The sequence below is a fragment of the Rattus norvegicus genome, chromosome 2 (assembly GCF_021556685.1).
Source record: "Rattus norvegicus strain SHRSP/BbbUtx chromosome 2, alternate assembly SHRSP_T2T, whole genome shotgun sequence".
NCBI classification, from domain to species: domain Eukaryota; kingdom Metazoa; phylum Chordata; class Mammalia; order Rodentia; family Muridae; genus Rattus; species Rattus norvegicus.
In genome coordinates this window covers 194,438,652-194,456,353 of record NC_141535.1, presented here as the reverse complement: position 1 = coordinate 194,456,353, position 17,702 = coordinate 194,438,652, and the positions used below count along the sequence as shown (strand labels likewise).

Sequence of the window (17,702 nt, the reverse complement as noted above, 5' to 3'; positions counted from 1 at the left end):
ACAAAGACCTGTATTCAATCCCAGCACCACACAACCAAACTCAAAGTCGGGCTGGAGAGATGGCTCAGTGGTTAAGAGCACGGACTGCTCTTCCAGAGGTCCTGAGTTCAATTCCTGACAACCACATGGTGGCTCACAACCATCTGTAATGGGATCTGATGCCCTCTTCTGGTGTGTCTGAAGCTACAGTGTACTCATATAAATAAAATAAATCTTAAAGTTAAAAACAAAACAAAACAAAAACCCTCAAAGTCATCATTAGTATGTAGGGTTTGTGGCTCAGCCTCCAGCCTGGGCCACATGAGATTCTTCCAATGAATACTAAATAAAGAAATACGAACAGAAAACTGGGCCCCTAGACGCTTTGAATGAAGGAGTGATGGCCATTGCTAGTCCCACTAGCTCCTCTCCCCAGGTATGTAAAAGCATCTCTCTCTAAGGGAGGTCTTTACAGGAAGTCAGAGGGTGCATTGGCAGGGATAGTGAAAGCAGTGCCACCTCAGTCTGGTAAGGAACAAGCTTTAGGCAAAGCTTAAAAGTCACGTTTCTCAGACTCTTAATCCTGATCTAGGGTTCACAGTCCTAGAAACCTAGCTGAGGACAACCTGAGCTAAAGAAGATACTCTACCTCACAAAACAAAAACAAAAGAAGCAAAATCCCATATATAAGAGAGATAGTTATGATAGAGACGCTAACACGTATGACTGCCTGAACTGAGAAATGGAGAATGGGGTTAAGTCGCTGTCAGCATGATTCGACTGACTAGACTGACAATGAAGAGACCCCATTAGGTCTTTAAAGGGCATATTCCAAGGAGAGAGAAGAAGAGCTAAGCTTATAGCTGTTAGAAACTTTACAAAAATACATCATACTCGTGAGATGTGGTGGTGAAACTCTTTAATCCTAGTACTTGGGAAGCAGAGAAGGAACCTGTTATTTGAGCCAGTCTGTTCTATACAATGAGTTTCAGAACAGCCAGGACCACACAATGAGACCTGTCTCAAACTCCCCAACCCCCAAAGAAAAAATACATTATGACATTCAGAATCTTATGCCAAATATAATTAAAATTTCAAAATTTATATAAAAAGACTACTGTGAAAAAGTTACAAAAGTAGTAGTAAAAGACTCTCAAGCATAAAATAATTAATTATAAAATTATATATATATATATATATATATATTTGTACATACACACACACAAACACACATATATATAAGCTTAGCTCTTTTTCTCTCTCTTTGGAATATGCCCTTTAAAGATCTAATGAGGTGTCTTGTTAATCTAATCAATCAAATCATACTGACAGAGAAATCTAACCCCATTCTCCATTTGTAACTTCAGACTTTATATACATATGATTTTATGATTATTATATATAATATAAGTGAGATAATCATTCAAGAAAGGAACTTAAACTGGCTTATACTTGCAATTTCAAGCACATGGAAGGCTTAGGCAGGAAGCTCAAATATGAGCCATTTATTATTATGGAACAAGACTCATTCACAAAAACAAAAAAAGACTTGTATATGGTTTACTATTGTTAAAAGTGTTTGTTTCGATGAAAAATGGCTGTTTTCAGATTCTTAGGTATGGCTCAGTGATAAAGTTTATGCTTGGCTGCAAGCGTCTACCCTGGCATGCACACACAGGTAAAACCTTATTTTTTATAGTATACAGGCATATATAGGGAATGCTGGTTTATTTTTTAAATGTGTCTATTTTCTAATATACTAAAAATTATATTCTTTGCAATTACTTAGCCTTATGATATGAAGCTTAAAATGTGTGAAAAAGCATACAGATTTTGAAATTTCTCTGTGGAACTATTCAAACAGAAATGTTTTAAAGAGCCACCAAGCTGTCTGAGGAGCTCAGGGATGTTTGAGATTCAGTCTGTGAGCAGATGAGGTTTGATTCCCACAGAGCCTCAGCTCCCAACATAAACTGACAATGCTCGTGCTCTGCTGCAGTCCCTGACACACAACTTCTGCTGCGGCCACAAGCAGCAAGTCCTCAGACATAAAGCGATCTTCTCCACTAGAAATTGAATCAGCTTATAAACTCAAGAATCCTTGGCTTTTTAGCTGCCACCAATCTTTAACATATTTTATTCAGCAACAGTGTGACACAATTAGCTCACTTCAATGCTAAAAAACTAGCTTTCTTCAGCCCCTCTGCTGATTTCTCAGTGTAGCCAGCTGAAGCAGGGCAGTGCAGGGGTTAAGAGCCACATCCCAGATGAGTCCAGCTTTATCACTTATTAGTTGTAACTGGCACATTACTCAACCTTCTTTGCCCCACTTCCCATTTATTCATCTGGGTTTGAAACAGCCTCATGTTGTAGCTCAGGCTGACCAAGGACTATGTAGCCCAGGCTGGTCTTAAACTTCAGGCAATCCTCCTGCTTAAGTCTCCAGAGTGCTAGGATTAGAAGCATAAACCACTATATCAAGCTTGGTTCCTTCTTTTTTTTTTAAATATTTATTTACTTATTTATTTATTATATATAAGTATACTGTAGCTGTCTTCAGACACACCAGAAGAGGGCATCTGATCTCATTACAGATGGTTGTGAGCCACTATGTGGTTACTGGGATTTGAACTCAGGACCTTTGGAAGAACAGTCAGTGCTCTTAACCACTGAGCCACCTCTCTAGCTCGGTTCCTTCTTTTTAAAAGGGAACTGATAATAGTTCTTATCTCAGTGTGATTGAGAAGAACAAGTTAGTACACATGCTGTCCATGTGTTGATTGTTATTAATGTACTTAAGTGTGTGATAGCAATGCCTGCCATCCATCTATCCATTCATAGTTCTATCAAAGAATATATAACATATAATTTATCTTTTACGAGTTTTCAGAAGTATCTTAAAGAATTTGACTAGAAATTTACCACAAAGATAGAGCAAAGGTATTCAAAGAAGAGGACAGTTGGAAAAAACAGCCTGTCTTTAGGTTATACACTCCTGCCACTGACTCTCAGATCCAGAGCTTTAAAAATGCTAGAGAAGCCCCTACCACTGAGCATTATCCACAGCCCACATAATAATCTGTTCTGTAGGGAACAGCTTAGAGAGACCTAAAAATGGACACTTCTATAAACTACAACATATACCCTATGTTTCTTCTACATATCATTGCCCAGTGTTCACATCTTTCCTCTACCCCGCAGTGTGTGTGTGTGAGTGTGTGTGTGAGTGTGTACAATGCATGTGTGAGTGTGTGTGAGTGTGTACAATGCATGTGTGAGTGTGTGTACAATGCATGTGTGAGTGTGTGTGTGAGTGTGTACAATGCATGTGTGAGTGTGTGTGAGTGTGTGAGTGTGTGTGAGTGTGTACAATGCATGTGTGAGTGTGTGTACAATGCATGTGTGAGTGTGTGTGTGAGTGTGTACAATGCATGTGTGAGTGTGTGTGTGAGTGTGTACAATGCATGTGTGAGTGTGTGTGTGTGTACAATGCATGTGTGAGTGTGTGTGTGAGTGTGTGTGAGTGTGTACAATGCATGTGTGAGGGTGTACAATGCATGTGTGAGTGTGTGTACAATGCATGTGTGAGTGTGTACAATGCATATGTGAGTGTGTGTGTGTGAGTGTGTGTGAGTGAGTGTGTACAATGCATGTGTGAGTGTGTGTGTGAGTGTGTACAATGCATGTGTGAGTGTGTGTGTGAGTGTGTACAATGCATGTGTGAGTGTGTACAATGCATGTGTGAGTGTGTGTGTGTGAGTGTGTACAATGCATGTGTGAGTGTGTGTGTGAGTGTGTACAATGCATGTGTGAGTGTGTGTGTGTGAGTGTGTACAATGCATGTGTGAGTGTGTACAATGCATGTGTGAGTGTGTACAATGCATGTGTGAGTGTGTGTGTGAGTGTGTACAATGCATGTGTGAGTGTGTGTATGTGTGAGTGTGTACAATGCATGTGTGAGTACAGGTGATGAGGTGCTGGTTCTCACCTTCCATGATGTTTGTAATAGGGTCTACTTGTTCTAGCTGGCTCTTGGGCTTCTGTGGATTCTCCTGTCTCTGTCTCTCATCTCCCCATAGGAATGCAGGGGTTATAGGCCTGTGCAGGGCTATGTCCACATTCACACAGGTTCTAGAGACCAGAGCTCATGTTGTTGGATGTGCACGCTAAGCACTTCACCCACGGGCTATCTTTCTCCCAGTTCCTGCTTTGCTATCAGGCAATTCTTTCCCAGACTAAACCAATGGATACTATTTTCTGCTATGTCATCTGAATTTCTTCTTTTCAAGACAGGGCTTCTCTGTGTAGCCCTGGCTCTCCCAAAACTAGCTCTATAAGCCAGGCTGCCCTTGAACTCAGAGATCTGCCTGCCTCTGCCTCCAGAGTGCTGGGATTAAAGGTGTGTACCACCACCACCACCACCACTACCACCACCACCACCAGGCTCTCAAATTGTTTTAAGTAATAAAATAGCAGAACAATTTGAAATTCTTATAAAATAGTTCAGTTATTTAGTTTATAATCATAATTTACTTTAATCTGAACTTCTTATCTGTAATGTAAATAACTCCAAGCCAAGTGACTGTATATTATAATAATTACTCTAGAGAACACTTGAAATAATTTTCACAATCACTGTCTGTAGCATGAATACATACCTGTGTCTGAAGGACGTAAAAAGTCTGTTTCACAGGTGAAAAAGGTCTGGTGATCCTGGGCAGACAAGTTCATGTCATAGTAAGTAAGTGGCTCTTTCCCAGTCACCCAAGTATATCTGTAGAAAACAAAGATGTTTCAATTGCTACAAGAGACACTTAAATTCTAAAAATAAGTGACTACCAGTTTTATTTCAGGGTGTTTTTAAAGCTTATTATTTCAGTAAGGAGTTAAAAAGTAACACTCTATGGTTCAACAATAAAACATTAAAAAAATCAACAGGAAAGAATAAATCGCTCAGCCTGGCATAGTGGGTCCTGCCTGTGAGTTGAAGGCCAGCCTGCACCACATAACAAATTTCAAGACAGCCTGAATTACAGAATAAAACCTGTCTCAAAACTAAAATAAACCAATAAATTACTCAGTAAAATGCTCTAAAAGCTAGAGACTAAGCATAAATTTTTCAAGTAGTAAGAAATTTCTCATAAAGATTTATATGAAATCGAAACCATACAACAAGATTACAGGAGATCCTAGTTTAAAAAACTAACAAAGGTGGGACAGGGTGGTGCACAACTTTAATCCTAGCTCTAGGAAGGCAGAAGCAGGCATATTTCTGTGAGTTTGAGGCCAGCCTGGTCCACATACTGACTTATAGGGCAGCTAGAGATATGTCTCAAAAATAACAACAAAACAAAACAAACAAGCAAAAATGGGCACAGTAAGCAAATGCATTCTTGGTGAGGCAGAGGTAGATGGATCTCCATAATTCAAGGCCAGCTTGGTCTGTGTGAGTTCCAAGACAGCCAGGGCTGCATTATAAGACCCTGTCTCAAAACAATAGAAACAGAAGGTTTTTTTATATTTAAAAAAAACAAAAAGTGCCCTAGCACCTCTATCAAGGATAGGAACAGAAAACACTGTAAGATCTGAACCACAGGGAGAAGGACTATGAAAGGCTGTCTTAAGAGTATGACAAGGCCATGACACAAACTCACAGCAACTACAGTTGCCTGCATAGGGCCTACATAAGACTGAACCATTAAACATTCAGTCAATAGAAGGGACGGGAGCCCTCAGGCCTGTCCTGCCCAGGGGAGATAACGTCTGTTCAGGGTGGCAGGAGAGACACTGATGACTTCTGCTCCAGTGGTTACATCCAGAGGGCCACAGAAGGAAAACACAAGGAAGTAGAACTGAGACTTGGGAAGGGGAAGAGGGGGAGGATGGAGGATGGAGGATGAGCATGACACATATATTACATACATGGATCAAAGTGTCAAAGAATACATTTTAAAGAGATGTTATTTTCTATAATATTAAAAAAAAAGTAAACACAGTCAAGGTGATACCTACTCGAGCTAATCATTCACTTTAATACAGTCAGTATCTCCAATTAGAAGAGGCTGTAAGACATTTATAAGACAGGCACCCACAGTACTTTAACCTCAAACCCACACTTGTGCTGAAAGCAAACGTCTTACCTTCTATATTCTGCTCCTCTAAAGAGGTTTAAAGGGTTTCTCCAGACCTTACATTCTGAAAAACAAGAGGAAAGATTAGTTCAATCAACTTCAGGTAAATCTTCACTAACCAACACTTACTGTTAGCCCTGTAATCTATATACAAAGCCAGTTACATACACCACAAATATGAAAAAGGTACAAGTCACCCTTGCTCTTAGGATCAAATCAGAATCAAATATAGTCATTGTTGTATTTCTGTCTCAGTGGAATTTTGTTCATAATTCAGTTTTCAGTTTCCTCTCTAAAATAGGATCTACTAAAACTTCATCCACTCCTATATTCCTAGATCCTACCACAGCTTCTGGAACTAACTTGTGTTAGCATGAGACTGAGAATTAGTCATGTCAACAACCACCTGAACTACCTGACATAGATTAGAGTTGTTTTATTATACACACACACACACACACACACACACACACACACACACACACCCCAAAACAAGATGTATAGCATGCTCAGGCTAACACAGAGTAAGGGTTAGAAAAATAAAAACTGAGGAGACCCTGTCATGTCTCACATTCTCACATCTGCGACCACAGCACTTGAACTGTCTGTGTGTCTGACATGCATCTCAAAAACCTTCAGCCTCTAGACAATCTTAGAGACAGCAGCCTTTTTCCTGTCTTCCAGTGGTAGTGAGAAAGAGAATTATCTTCACCCCCTTTCTTGTAACAATCCTATTAGATCAAGGGTTCACCTTCACGATGTCACTTAACCTTTGCCCTCCTGTATGTAGGCCAGAGTTCCTTCAAACTTGGCTAAGGATGATTTTCAACTCCTGATTCTTTTGCCTCAATCTCCCACATGCTAGTATTTTATGTGTTAGACATGTTTTGTTTGGTACTGCTGGGAATTGAACCAGGCATTGTCCATGCTAGATGCTTCTGAACAGTGTAGGGTGAGTCAGGAGAAGTGAGGGCTTTTCTTTTTTTCTAGTAAATAAAAGGTAAATATGATGGCTAAAACTAGAATAAGCACCGTGGACCACACGTTAAAAACTGCTTCTGGCTGGGCACTGTGGTGTGCCTCTCTAATCCCAATACTTTGGAGGCAGAGGCAGAAGGATCTCTGTGAGTTTGAAACCAGCTTAGAATATAGGGAGAGTGTCAGACCAGTCAGGGCTACATAGTGAAACTCTCAATAAATAACCAATTGGGATGACAGGCTACAAAACAGAAGGGGCTCTATATCAGCCATGGGTTGTCTCTGTGCTTTACTCCATTTGTAGTACAATGACAAGAACAATAGAGACAGACACATTTATTATTGTTTTAGAGGCTGGAAAATCCATGTTCAAGGTGCTGGCAGTTTTAGTGCCTAGTTTGTAAATGGCACTTTCTTATTATTTCCTCATAAAGTGACAAGAGTAGATAGCTCTCTGGAGTCTCTTTCCTTAGGACATTAATTCTATCCATGAGGGTTCTACTTTCATGATCTGATCACCCCACTAAGCCCCTATTCTCCTAATGTCATTACATGTGAAGGGGGCATAAAAACACCAATTACTTAATCTATTGTTTTGAGACTGATTTTCTTATCCTCTGTAATGAAATCAATCTTAATTATACATCTCTGAAAACATCACCAAAAAAAAAAAAAAAAAATCACCTGATAGATGGTGATGTCTAAGGGTTTCGCTTTCTCTGCTGTTGGCAGGAGAGCCCGGCTCTGAAATGCTACTCTCTGTTCCTCCCATCAGTGGCCGCAAATGGCTTATAGACACTTGTTCAATAAAAGATGTGCCATGTTTATGAAAGTACCACCATTCAAATATCTGTAATAAAGGAAACCTTTTTTCACTCAAAATGCAATCCGTAAATAGAAATTAAAGAGCTGCTCCTATTTAGTTCAGCACTTCACATGCACAATCTGCTCTTGGGTGGGTGAGGGAATGAGCAGAAAAAAAAATCCAACCCAAAATTCCCTAGACACAGATGCCATGTAAAAGTGAAACACCCTTCTTATGGATTCGTCATGAAGTTTAGACAAGCTTAGGCCACACTCTACACTTGCTAAAAGGCATTAAGGAATACTAAGAGTGAGTCAGATGTGGCAGCACCTGCCTCTAGTCTCAACTCTTAGCACATAGAGAAGGAGGATCATAAATTTCAGGCCAGCACAAGCTACATAGTGGGAAGTTTCAATACAGGAATAAGAGTATGTAATCTATAATGGACCTTTTCATGTTTTGTTGTCATTTGATTCTATCTGCAACACAATTCAAAACTATTTTAAAGCAATTAATATTAAAGTAGGATCAAACTTCCAAACTTCACACCAGATCCCCTATTTATTAACTGAGTGTACTGGCCAAGTCAATTAATCTCTGACATCTCAGAGCCTCCGTTTCCTTACCTAGTAAATTTAATAAGAATCCTAATAGAGTGCTTTCTGAACCAAAAAGTACTGGTCTAATATTCAGCAATGCTATTAACATGGTTGAGACAAGTTCTTGTCCAAGTTGTTAAGCTATTAAAAAATAGGAATATTTACTTCATTGCATTTCTGTGGCTTACTCATAAATACAAACTAAACTCTCTGCATTTTGAAACTTTATCTCAAAGATTAAAAAAGGTCAAAGACCCAGGAAGTGATGGTGGTGGTGGTTCACACCTTTAACCCTAATACTCGAGAGGCAAAGGCAGGTGGATCTCTGAGTTCAAAGCCAGCCTGGTCTACAGAGTGAGTTCCAGGATAGCTAAGGCTACACAGAGAAACCCTGTCTCGAAAAAACAAGAGAGAAAAAAAAAAAGTCCTACTATTTTAGCTGTCAGTGGTAGTGCATGCCTTTAATCCCAGAATTTGGGAGGCAGAGGCAGGTGGAGCTCTGTGAGTTCAAGGCCAGCCTAGCCTAGTCTACAGAGTGAGTTCCAGGACATCCAAAGCTACACAGAAAAACTGGCTCAAAAAAAACAAAACAAAATGAAACAAACAAAAACAAAACACCTCACAAACAAACAAACAAAACCCAAAAAACAAAAAGTAAAAAAAAAGTCAAAGAAATACTCCAATTCCTACTAAAGTTGTAGAGCGCCACCTACAGATGGGAAAAAAAGAACAGAAAAGATGGCATGATAAATACTTAATACTTTTTTATCTGTAGCAGAATTTTCCCAAAGTATACAATAAGAAACACTAGAACCTAGAGATGTTAATGAAGAACATAATTTAAAAATATTTTTAAATAAAAAGTAGTATCTTTTTTTTTCTTTTCTTTTTCCTTTTTTTTTTTAACGGAGCTGGGGACCGAATCCAGGGCCTTGCGCTTGCAAGCGCTCTACCACTGAGCTAAATCCCCAACCCCTAAAAAGTAGTATCTTATTGAAGCAAAACTTGAGTTAAAATCAAATGTGGTCCCTTATTGTGTGGCTTCTCAGAATAAGAGGCAAGTCAGTAAGTACTCCCTAAGCCAAGTTTCATGGTACAAACTTTTGTTAGTATTACCTCATTTAGTTCCCACAATTCTTTGAGATGAATACTATTACCTTCCCATAAACAGACATTCAGGATATTTACTTCATTGCATTTCTGTGGCTTACTCATAAATACAAACTAAACTCTCGCATTTTGAAACATTCGGGGTTTAGAGAAAGTGAATACTAAATTCCAGACATAAATTATAGTCTGCCCAATGTTATAAGTGTTTACCTAATATACACAGACCCTAAGTTTCTGTCTCAGCACTGCATAAACTGGATATGATGGGGTATACTTGTATAGTAAAAGGAAGAGGACCAGGCAGCTAAGACCTCCTGGACTACAGAATAAGTTCAAGCTTACAAGAGATCTTGTTTCTAAAGTAGATAAATTCTGTACATGCAAATTCTCTTGAAACTATTTGGAAAATGGAAAAATTTGATAACAGTAGTTATAGAATAACCCATTTCATTAGTCTCCATGTGAAGGATTGATGTTTATATATGTGTGCATGTGTAATAGGTTCTCTTCAGTTACTTTCTACCTTGCTTTCACTAAACCTGGAGCTCATTCATTTGTCTGGTTTAGCAGGCCAGCAAACCCCAGGGACACTCTTGTCTCTAGCTCCCAGGCATGCAAGCATTCCTAACCCTTTATGTGAGCACTAGCAATCTGAACCCAGGTCTTCATGTTTACATTGCAAGTCTAAGACGACTGAGCCATCTCCCCGGTCCCTCATTCACTTTGAAATAATAGTATAAGCCCTTTGGTCATTAAACTTCTGATCCATCTCAACCAACCTTACCCTGATTAGAGTATTCAGGGTATTCTGGTTTTTTGTTTCTAATCATTACATTTATGTGTTTATGAGTACGCAGGCATATAGGAGTTGCAATCAGAGGACTTATAGGAGTTGGTTCTCTCTCTTTCCACCATATGTCCAAGAGATTAAACTCAAGTCATCAGTCAGGCTTAGCAGCAAGCACCTACACCTGCTGAGCCATCTGCCATTCTGTGTACAAGTTTTTAATACATAATAAATGAAGTCCAACATGGTAACTCCCCCCTGTAATTCCAGCACTCAGGAGGTAGAGGCAAAAGAGCCAGTTTGGGTTCAAGGCCAGCTTAGACTACATTATGAGACCCTATCTCACAAAGAAACCTAACATGTAATTAACACTACCACTCTCTCTAAAAGACAATAAGGAAACATGGTTTTTGTCTCAAACTTGCTTCTCTAGGTAACTTTTCCCAACTATCAAACACATTCTGGAACTCCTAACAAATACTTATAGATTGATAAATACGTAAACAAACTTTAAAATACATAAACAATCTTCAAAATAGGGGTGAAGAAAATAGAAACTACTTACAAATATTAGTCCAGATATCAAAGAAGATGTCCCTGTAAGTGCCACATAAAACTTGGGTGTCAGTGAACTTAAAAATCCTGTCACTGTTAAAAAGAGAAAACATTAGAGTTTTTACAAAGTACAAACTTGAAGTACATTGCAATTATGCAAGTACGTTTACCTGCATAAATGGATGGAGGTGAGCAGTAAAGAAGCTTGGCCTCTGATGAGGTTATGTTCAAATAAGCCTATAGATTGAAAATACTGCAAGTAAAAAATGTAGGCTGCATCTCTAATCTTCCAGCTGCCGTTACTTAGCAACATAATGCTGTGGACCGCACTGGTTGTTTACGCTCCATTTTGTATGAATGTGCAAAATGGGAGGCAGCGGTTTACTGTTGCTGCCCAGTAACGTAGCGATCATGATGCTAGCTTGGGAGAAGATCAAAATCCAAATGTTCTACTGAATGCAGGCAGCTTTTCCTATTACAAAGCTCAAAAATTCTGAGCTGACTGCCCTAAGTCAGTAACTGTCTACATTAATACCTAATGTGAAATTCACTTGAAAAAGTTATTAAAACAAAAGTGACTTTTAGTCCCCATTGTTTCATATCTTAAGAATCTTCTCGTGTATATAAAAGTGGGGTTTTATACTGTTCTTTACTTAAATAAGAAGCAAATCAAAATGAGTGTATATAAGGCCCTAGGATCCATATTTAGGTCAAAGAAAGAAAATCAAGTCACAGTGAGATAATTTAGTCTGCTTCTCTGAAAATCTAAAATATAATCAGCAAATATATAAGGATAAAAAGCTAAATGCACTTTCACAACATGGTCTAACACAGTCCAGGCTGGTCTCAAACTTACTGTGGATCTGAGGATGGCCTTGAACAACTGTATCTACCTGTATTGGTAAAATACAACTGCATCTAACTGTATCTGTATCTATCTCCCCAGTCCTGGGATCACAAGTGTGTATTAGCATTCCTGGTTTATGGGTGCAATGGATTGAAACCCATGGCTTCCTGTATGCCAGGGAAGCACTCTATCAACTGAGCTACATCCACAGCCCCAATTTTGAGTTTTAAAAGAAACAAAAATCTGCAATAGTCAACTGCTTTCATCTGAAGGGTACATGTAGTCAAAACACAGGCGATAAACCAAAGTTAGCAGGCTTGACAGTTCAAACCTGCAATACTAACATTCTGGAGGCCAAGGCAGGAAGGTCTCCAGCTTGAGGAGATCCTGGACTATAAAGAGGGACGTGTATAAAAACAATTTTTAAGGCAGGCTACAGGCTGGAGAGATGGCTCAGAGATTAGGAGCACTGACTGCTCTTCCAGAGGTCCTGAGTTCAATTCCCAGTAACCACATGGTGGCTCACAATCATCTGTAATAGGATCTGATGCCCTCTTCTGGTGTGTCTGAAGACAGCTACATACATTAAACAAAGAATTAAAGCCAGGCTAGCTAGTATATGTCTCTAAATCCGCCACTTAAGAAGTGGCTCAAGGGATCAGGTATTCAAGGTCAGTCTTGGTTATATCCTGGCCTCAAGACAACAACAGTAGAAAAATAAATGAACAACTCAATGAACAGCATTTTAATGAGCACACAAATTACGTCATGAAACTATTACAGATAAATTAGACCGTATGTGGTGCCTGTCCTCTAAAATACCCAAAGCATTTTAGAGCACTATCCTATGGTCTTTCATGTCATCTCATGGGACTCTCTAATAGAAATATTTCCACCTTCTGAGGCTGCAGAAATAAATTCTGCAATAACACCACAAAAGGTCCAGGACCCCATCTTTTCATCCTGCCTATGGCTAAGGAATAGCATTTGCAGAATCTGCATGGATCAACACTGTTTACAAATTTTATCTTTAGCCCAGGCCCCGTGACACTGTACAACTGCGGAAGGAAAATACTAAACAACCTCACTGTTGTCAGTGCTTCTCTCTCCTCTCTCTCTTTCCTGTACTATCTTATTACTCATAACAAAGTCTGAAGGATAAAAATATTACGAAAAACGTTTCTTAATTGAACCGTCTTACAATAAAAGTATGATCCACTAAAATCATAGCATTTTCTATCTTGTATTACAGATATGCTTATCTTAGGTTTCTGGTGTAGGTTAAGTTCAGCAGCTGGAGACTCAATGGTACGGTTTTTCAAAGAGCCCTGCAAGCAATAAGAATGTATATACATTGTGTGTACCTATCTGGGAATGCTCTCTTCTGCCTTACTACCTGAAGCTTGCAGCTTGACAGGTAGCTTTTCCGGTGGTAACGTAGGCAGAACAGAGAGGGCGAACCTTCAGAGCTCTAGGGAGGGGCCGGTAAACTGCAGCACAGGTTTAACAATTAGCTGCCGGGTTGCTGTGGCCCAAAAGAAAAAATAAACCCACTGGAGCATGCAACACCAATTTCCTTCTGCAAAGCCCTCCATGACTCCCTGAGAATCTCTGATCTTTGGTGCTTGTCCCCGACTGTCCAGGAGGTTTGGGCCTCTCACCCGCTGTCACGTTGTCACACAGCCTCAGCGGGACCCTCAGAGCGTAAAGCAGCCCCAGCCCCGCCAGGAACCACAGCGTGGACCCAGAGTTCGCCAGCCCGGCCTTCAGCCGCTCTTTCCAGCCCAGCGGCGGGCCCAGGCCCAAGCCGGGAACAGGTGCATGGGGACACCCCACAGCCCGCGCGGCTTCCGCGAAGTAGTCTCCGTCCGCCATCTTGCGTCTCCGGCAGGCGCCGGGACCTGGGAGGGGAGAAGGGCCGGAAACCCGGAGTTGGGAATCCTGGGATAGTGGCGGACTTGAAGCTGGCCTCTGTCTAGGCTGAGTCCTGGGGAATTGGACGGAGGTCTGGAAGGTGGCGGAACGCCTGGAAGGTGGCCTACTCTGGGGCTACCTAGTCCTCTAGGAGGGCGGGGAAGGATCCGATGGTGGCACTTATTCTGCAGGAAACGGACTCAATGTGGCGCTGGAGAGAAGTGGTTTTGGTTCCGTACGTGGTTGGGGGTCACCTTTCGCCCTGTGCCGGCGTTGGAAAAGTACTGATGTCTCCTAGAGCCGAGCAGCTCTTAGTGCACTGGACTCGGCGGCCTACGAGACCAACGGGATCAGGAAAACTTCTAGGTGTAGCAACTGCTACTTGACCAGAGGGAGCCCAGGCGCCATGGACAGTCGAGACACGCCACCAAGCATTCCAGGACGAATGGGAAAGTGACTGAAACCCAGTGAGAAAGATGTTAAGACTGCAAAACCCTGAGGGGAAAGTCGACTTCCTAGAGCGCTCCCACCCTAAGCTGTCACGCCCGCGCGGAACTGACATGGCGCCCTCTTGGCCGGAGCTTCCGGGCGGGTCCTTCTGACGGCCCCCTCGGTGATTCCACCACTCAGCTTCCTTCCCGGCTTGCCTCGCGCCGGCCCGCCGGGCTGGGCCAGAGCAGCCAAGATGGCCGACTTCGAGGATCGGGTGTCGGATGAGGAGAAGGTAAGGGGTCCGCCTCTTTTACTTCCTCCCCCGACGAGGCCCAGGGGTCCGAGCCGGCAGCAGTGGGAAACCTGGTGGTGACCCCTGGAAAAAGAAGGTTGTTTCCCGGTGCTAGCATATTCCCTCTGCATCCGGGACGCTTCCTTCCTTAAAGGAGATTTCGTTTGCCTCACGGTGGCCCCAGTCCCCCATTCCTCAACTCTTCTTTTCATTCCGGACCGAACACAACCTTCCTTCAAAAGAGGAGACACTTTGTCTGATTGACTTAACTGTAGACTCTTTACTGTGTAAGAGAGGAGGAGAATGTGATGTCGGGACGTGTCAGGCAGCAGTTATTTTACCGCCTTTGGCTGTTGGGGCTCACCCCATCCCCCCATTTATAGGTATGATTGGGGTTAGTTTAGAACGAGTCACTTCCTGATCAGAGTGGCCTCCTTAACTTCCCTTTTGCTCCTCCTTCCTCAGGAAGTGATTTTGCTGTCAGGACTCCTTGTCAGGGAGAGGTCCTCTGGTGTTGCCTGTCCACCTAACCTACACACCCTCATCTTTTCTTAACTACTGACGACTAAACTAATTGGATAAAAATAAATCAGTAAACCTCAAGGGATTTGCTTAAGAATTTGACGAACACCTTTATTCTGCTTATGCTCTCTTGTGTGCACGTTTAGCCCCAAGGTGACTCCGACTCTTCTGTTTTAACTATAATTTTTTTTCAAAGTAGTTTTTTTTACTTCCGGTTAAACCGTGAGAAGTAGGCAACAGACTTGTTTCAACTCCAGAAAGGTTATGTAGCAAATAAACCTCACATTTAACACATTCAGTTTGGATGAAACACCCAACCCTTTTTTGATGACCAACTGTAGTGCTTTATAGCTGGGGTTGTCAGAATGTCGTTTGTGTGCCTAGATCTTTAAAGGTGTTTTAAATACAAGGGTGTATCCCAAATTTGATAGGATAACTTTTCCTGACAACCACATATATTTGCTAAACAGTTTGTTCAAAAAGGAAAGAAGTGCCAGGTTCTTCCATAAACACAGAATCTTAGGGTGGCTAGAAGTTAAAATGGTTTCACTAGATAACTACTTATGGGACAAGAATGTGTCTTTTGTTTCCTGCAGTGCCTGTTAGCAAAGTATGTGCCCTCCGGTGTTCTATAAAATCTGCCTGGGTTCTTTTTTGTTGTTTTGTTTTGTTTGTTTTTTATTAGATGTATTTCTTTACTTACATTTCAAATGTTATTCCCTTTCCCAGTTTCCTGTCCATAAGCCCCCATTACCTCCCATCCACCCCCCATACGGGTGTTCCCCCCATCCATCCCCCTTACCGCCCCCCCCCATTCCCCTGCACTGGGGGGGTCCAACCGATTGTTGGGGGGGGAACAGATTATTTTTGATCACTTCTTCAAAAAGAATAACTTAATATATACCTGTGTAAGAATGAGCCACTGTCTTTAAATGCTGAAAAGGGTGCTTAGCACCTTTATAAACACTTAACAGGGACCAGGATGGCAGTTTGTTACTAGAGTACTTAACATGTGCAACATCCTGTGTTTGAACTTCATTGTTAGTAGGACAAAAACTAAAAAGCCACCAAATAACACTTTAGTATTGGTTTCTCTTATTTGAACATTGAGTATTATAAATATTAAAGACCTAAGAAATCAAAACTCACACAAAGAAAACTATGACAACGTTTATTATAAAACAAATACTTTTGGTTCACATAACATTAAGTTAGAGTGAAACTTTATTCTATTTCTTGAGACTGTGTCTTATGTGGCTCATGTAAACCTCTAACTCACTATACAGCCAAGAATGACCCCAACCCTAATCTGCCAGGCTTTCTCAAATGGTGCTAGGCACATACCATGATACTTAACTTTATTGCTTAGTTTTAATAATGATAAACAAGCCAGTAATAAGTAGTAAGTCTGCTGATAAATTGCTGATAAATCCTATTCCTATTTTAGTAAAGAGCTTTTGATGTTTTGTATTTGGGGGACAGATTCTTGTTATATATCCCTAGCTGATCTGAAACTTGTTCTGTAGACTGGTCTGATCTCCAATTTGCCCTCCTGTCTTTGCCTCCCATGGTTCTAGGTTTAATAGAGATTTTTTTATTTGTTTTGTTTTTGTTTTTTATTAATTGACTACATTGTCTTTATCAATGTAGATATGTAGTATAATGATACAGTAAAATCCCTATGCTTTGATCCAGGCATGGTGGTGCATGCCCTTAATCCAAACATTCAGGAGGCAGAAACAGGCAGATCTCTGAGTTTGAGGCCAACCGTGACTACATAGTGAGTTCCAGGACTACATAAAGAGACCCTAGTAACTTGAGATTCCTGTAATTTTATTAGATTCCTTTCCTCAGAGTTGACAGGCACATTCACATCTCTCTAAATCTATGACTATAAAGAAAGGCTTTCTGGGTGGAAGTGATGCTGGGACACATCTTTAATTCCAGCACTGGGAGGCAGATTTCTGTGAGTTCGAGGCTAGCCTGGTCTACAGAGGAAGTTCTAGGACAGCCAAGAACCTTGTCTTGAAAAGAAGGAAAAGAAAGGGCTTTGTAAGACTTCTTGATTTTTGAGCTTCTTACCTACTTTGCCTGCTTTTCCTTCTAATCTTTAATTGATTCTTAACAGAAATTGAAAAGCTAGCGGAAAAGGCTGGTCCTGGTGGTACCTGTCCATAATAATTTCAGCTCTTGAGAGATAAAGGCAAAAAGAATTAGGAATTCATGCCCATGCTTAGCTACATAAATGAGATCCCTTTCTCAAAAAATAAAATGTTTTGCAGTGGGGTGTGTGTGTATGTGTCTGTCTGTCTGTGTCTGTGAAAAGATTATACTAATCTTGAATGTCTTGAGATTCATAAGCAAGTAGCCCTGATGATATTTTTGCAGTAATTGTTTGTTTGTTTACTTTGATTTGTTGAGACAGTCTGAATTCTGTAGCTCAAGCTGATGTGGAACTCACTGTGTAGCCCAGACATAACTCCCAGTGACACTTCTGTCTTGAGGTCCTTGGTGCAGGCTTACAGTCGTGAGTTACCATCCAAGCAGTACAAACTAATCTTAAATCTTTCAGGGCCTAGCTGCTTAGGAAGCCAAGGCAAGAGGATAGAAAAATGTAAGGTCTGTCCAGGCTACAAAGCAAATGAAGTACAGCCTGGAAAACTTGGTGAGACTGTCTCAAAAAATGGAAGGGAAGTGGGAGATGGACTGGACATGTAAGTCAGTCAGTGGTAGAGTACTCACAGGCATCTG

General features: G+C 40.9%; 2 protein-coding genes across 9 annotated transcripts in view; one reads left to right on the top strand and one right to left on the bottom strand.

The window, feature by feature from the left end:
- St7l (suppression of tumorigenicity 7-like) overlaps positions 1-14,265 on the bottom strand; it is a 69,811-nt gene extending 55,546 nt beyond the window's left edge. For 2 of the 8 annotated variants that reach the window (XM_087620154.1, XM_087620136.1), the window contains exons 1-5: positions 13,453-13,677; positions 10,955-10,986; positions 7,773-7,938; positions 6,120-6,174; positions 4,638-4,753 (exon numbers count right to left, since the gene is read on the bottom strand). Coding sequence is in view for 4 of the 8 variants with exons in the window: in XM_087620136.1 (XP_087476262.1) it covers positions 4,638-4,753; positions 6,120-6,174; positions 7,773-7,938; positions 10,955-10,986; positions 13,453-13,666 (583 nt within the window). In the remaining 4 variants the exon portion in view is untranslated. Of the gene's footprint in view, positions 1-4,637; positions 4,754-6,119; positions 6,175-7,772; positions 7,939-10,954; positions 11,038-13,452 lie in introns of all 8 variants that reach the window. The other 6 variants (XM_087620151.1, XM_087620139.1, XM_087620160.1 and 3 more) reach the window with 4 other exon arrangements.
- The window catches only part of Capza1 (capping actin protein of muscle Z-line subunit alpha 1), a 45,053-nt gene continuing 41,454 nt past the window's right edge, over positions 14,104-17,702 (top strand). The window contains exon 1 of the mRNA NM_001109625.2: positions 14,104-14,429. Within this exon, the coding sequence (NP_001103095.2) occupies positions 14,391-14,429 (39 nt within the window). The 5' untranslated portion in view covers positions 14,104-14,390. The remainder of the gene's footprint in view (positions 14,430-17,702) is intronic.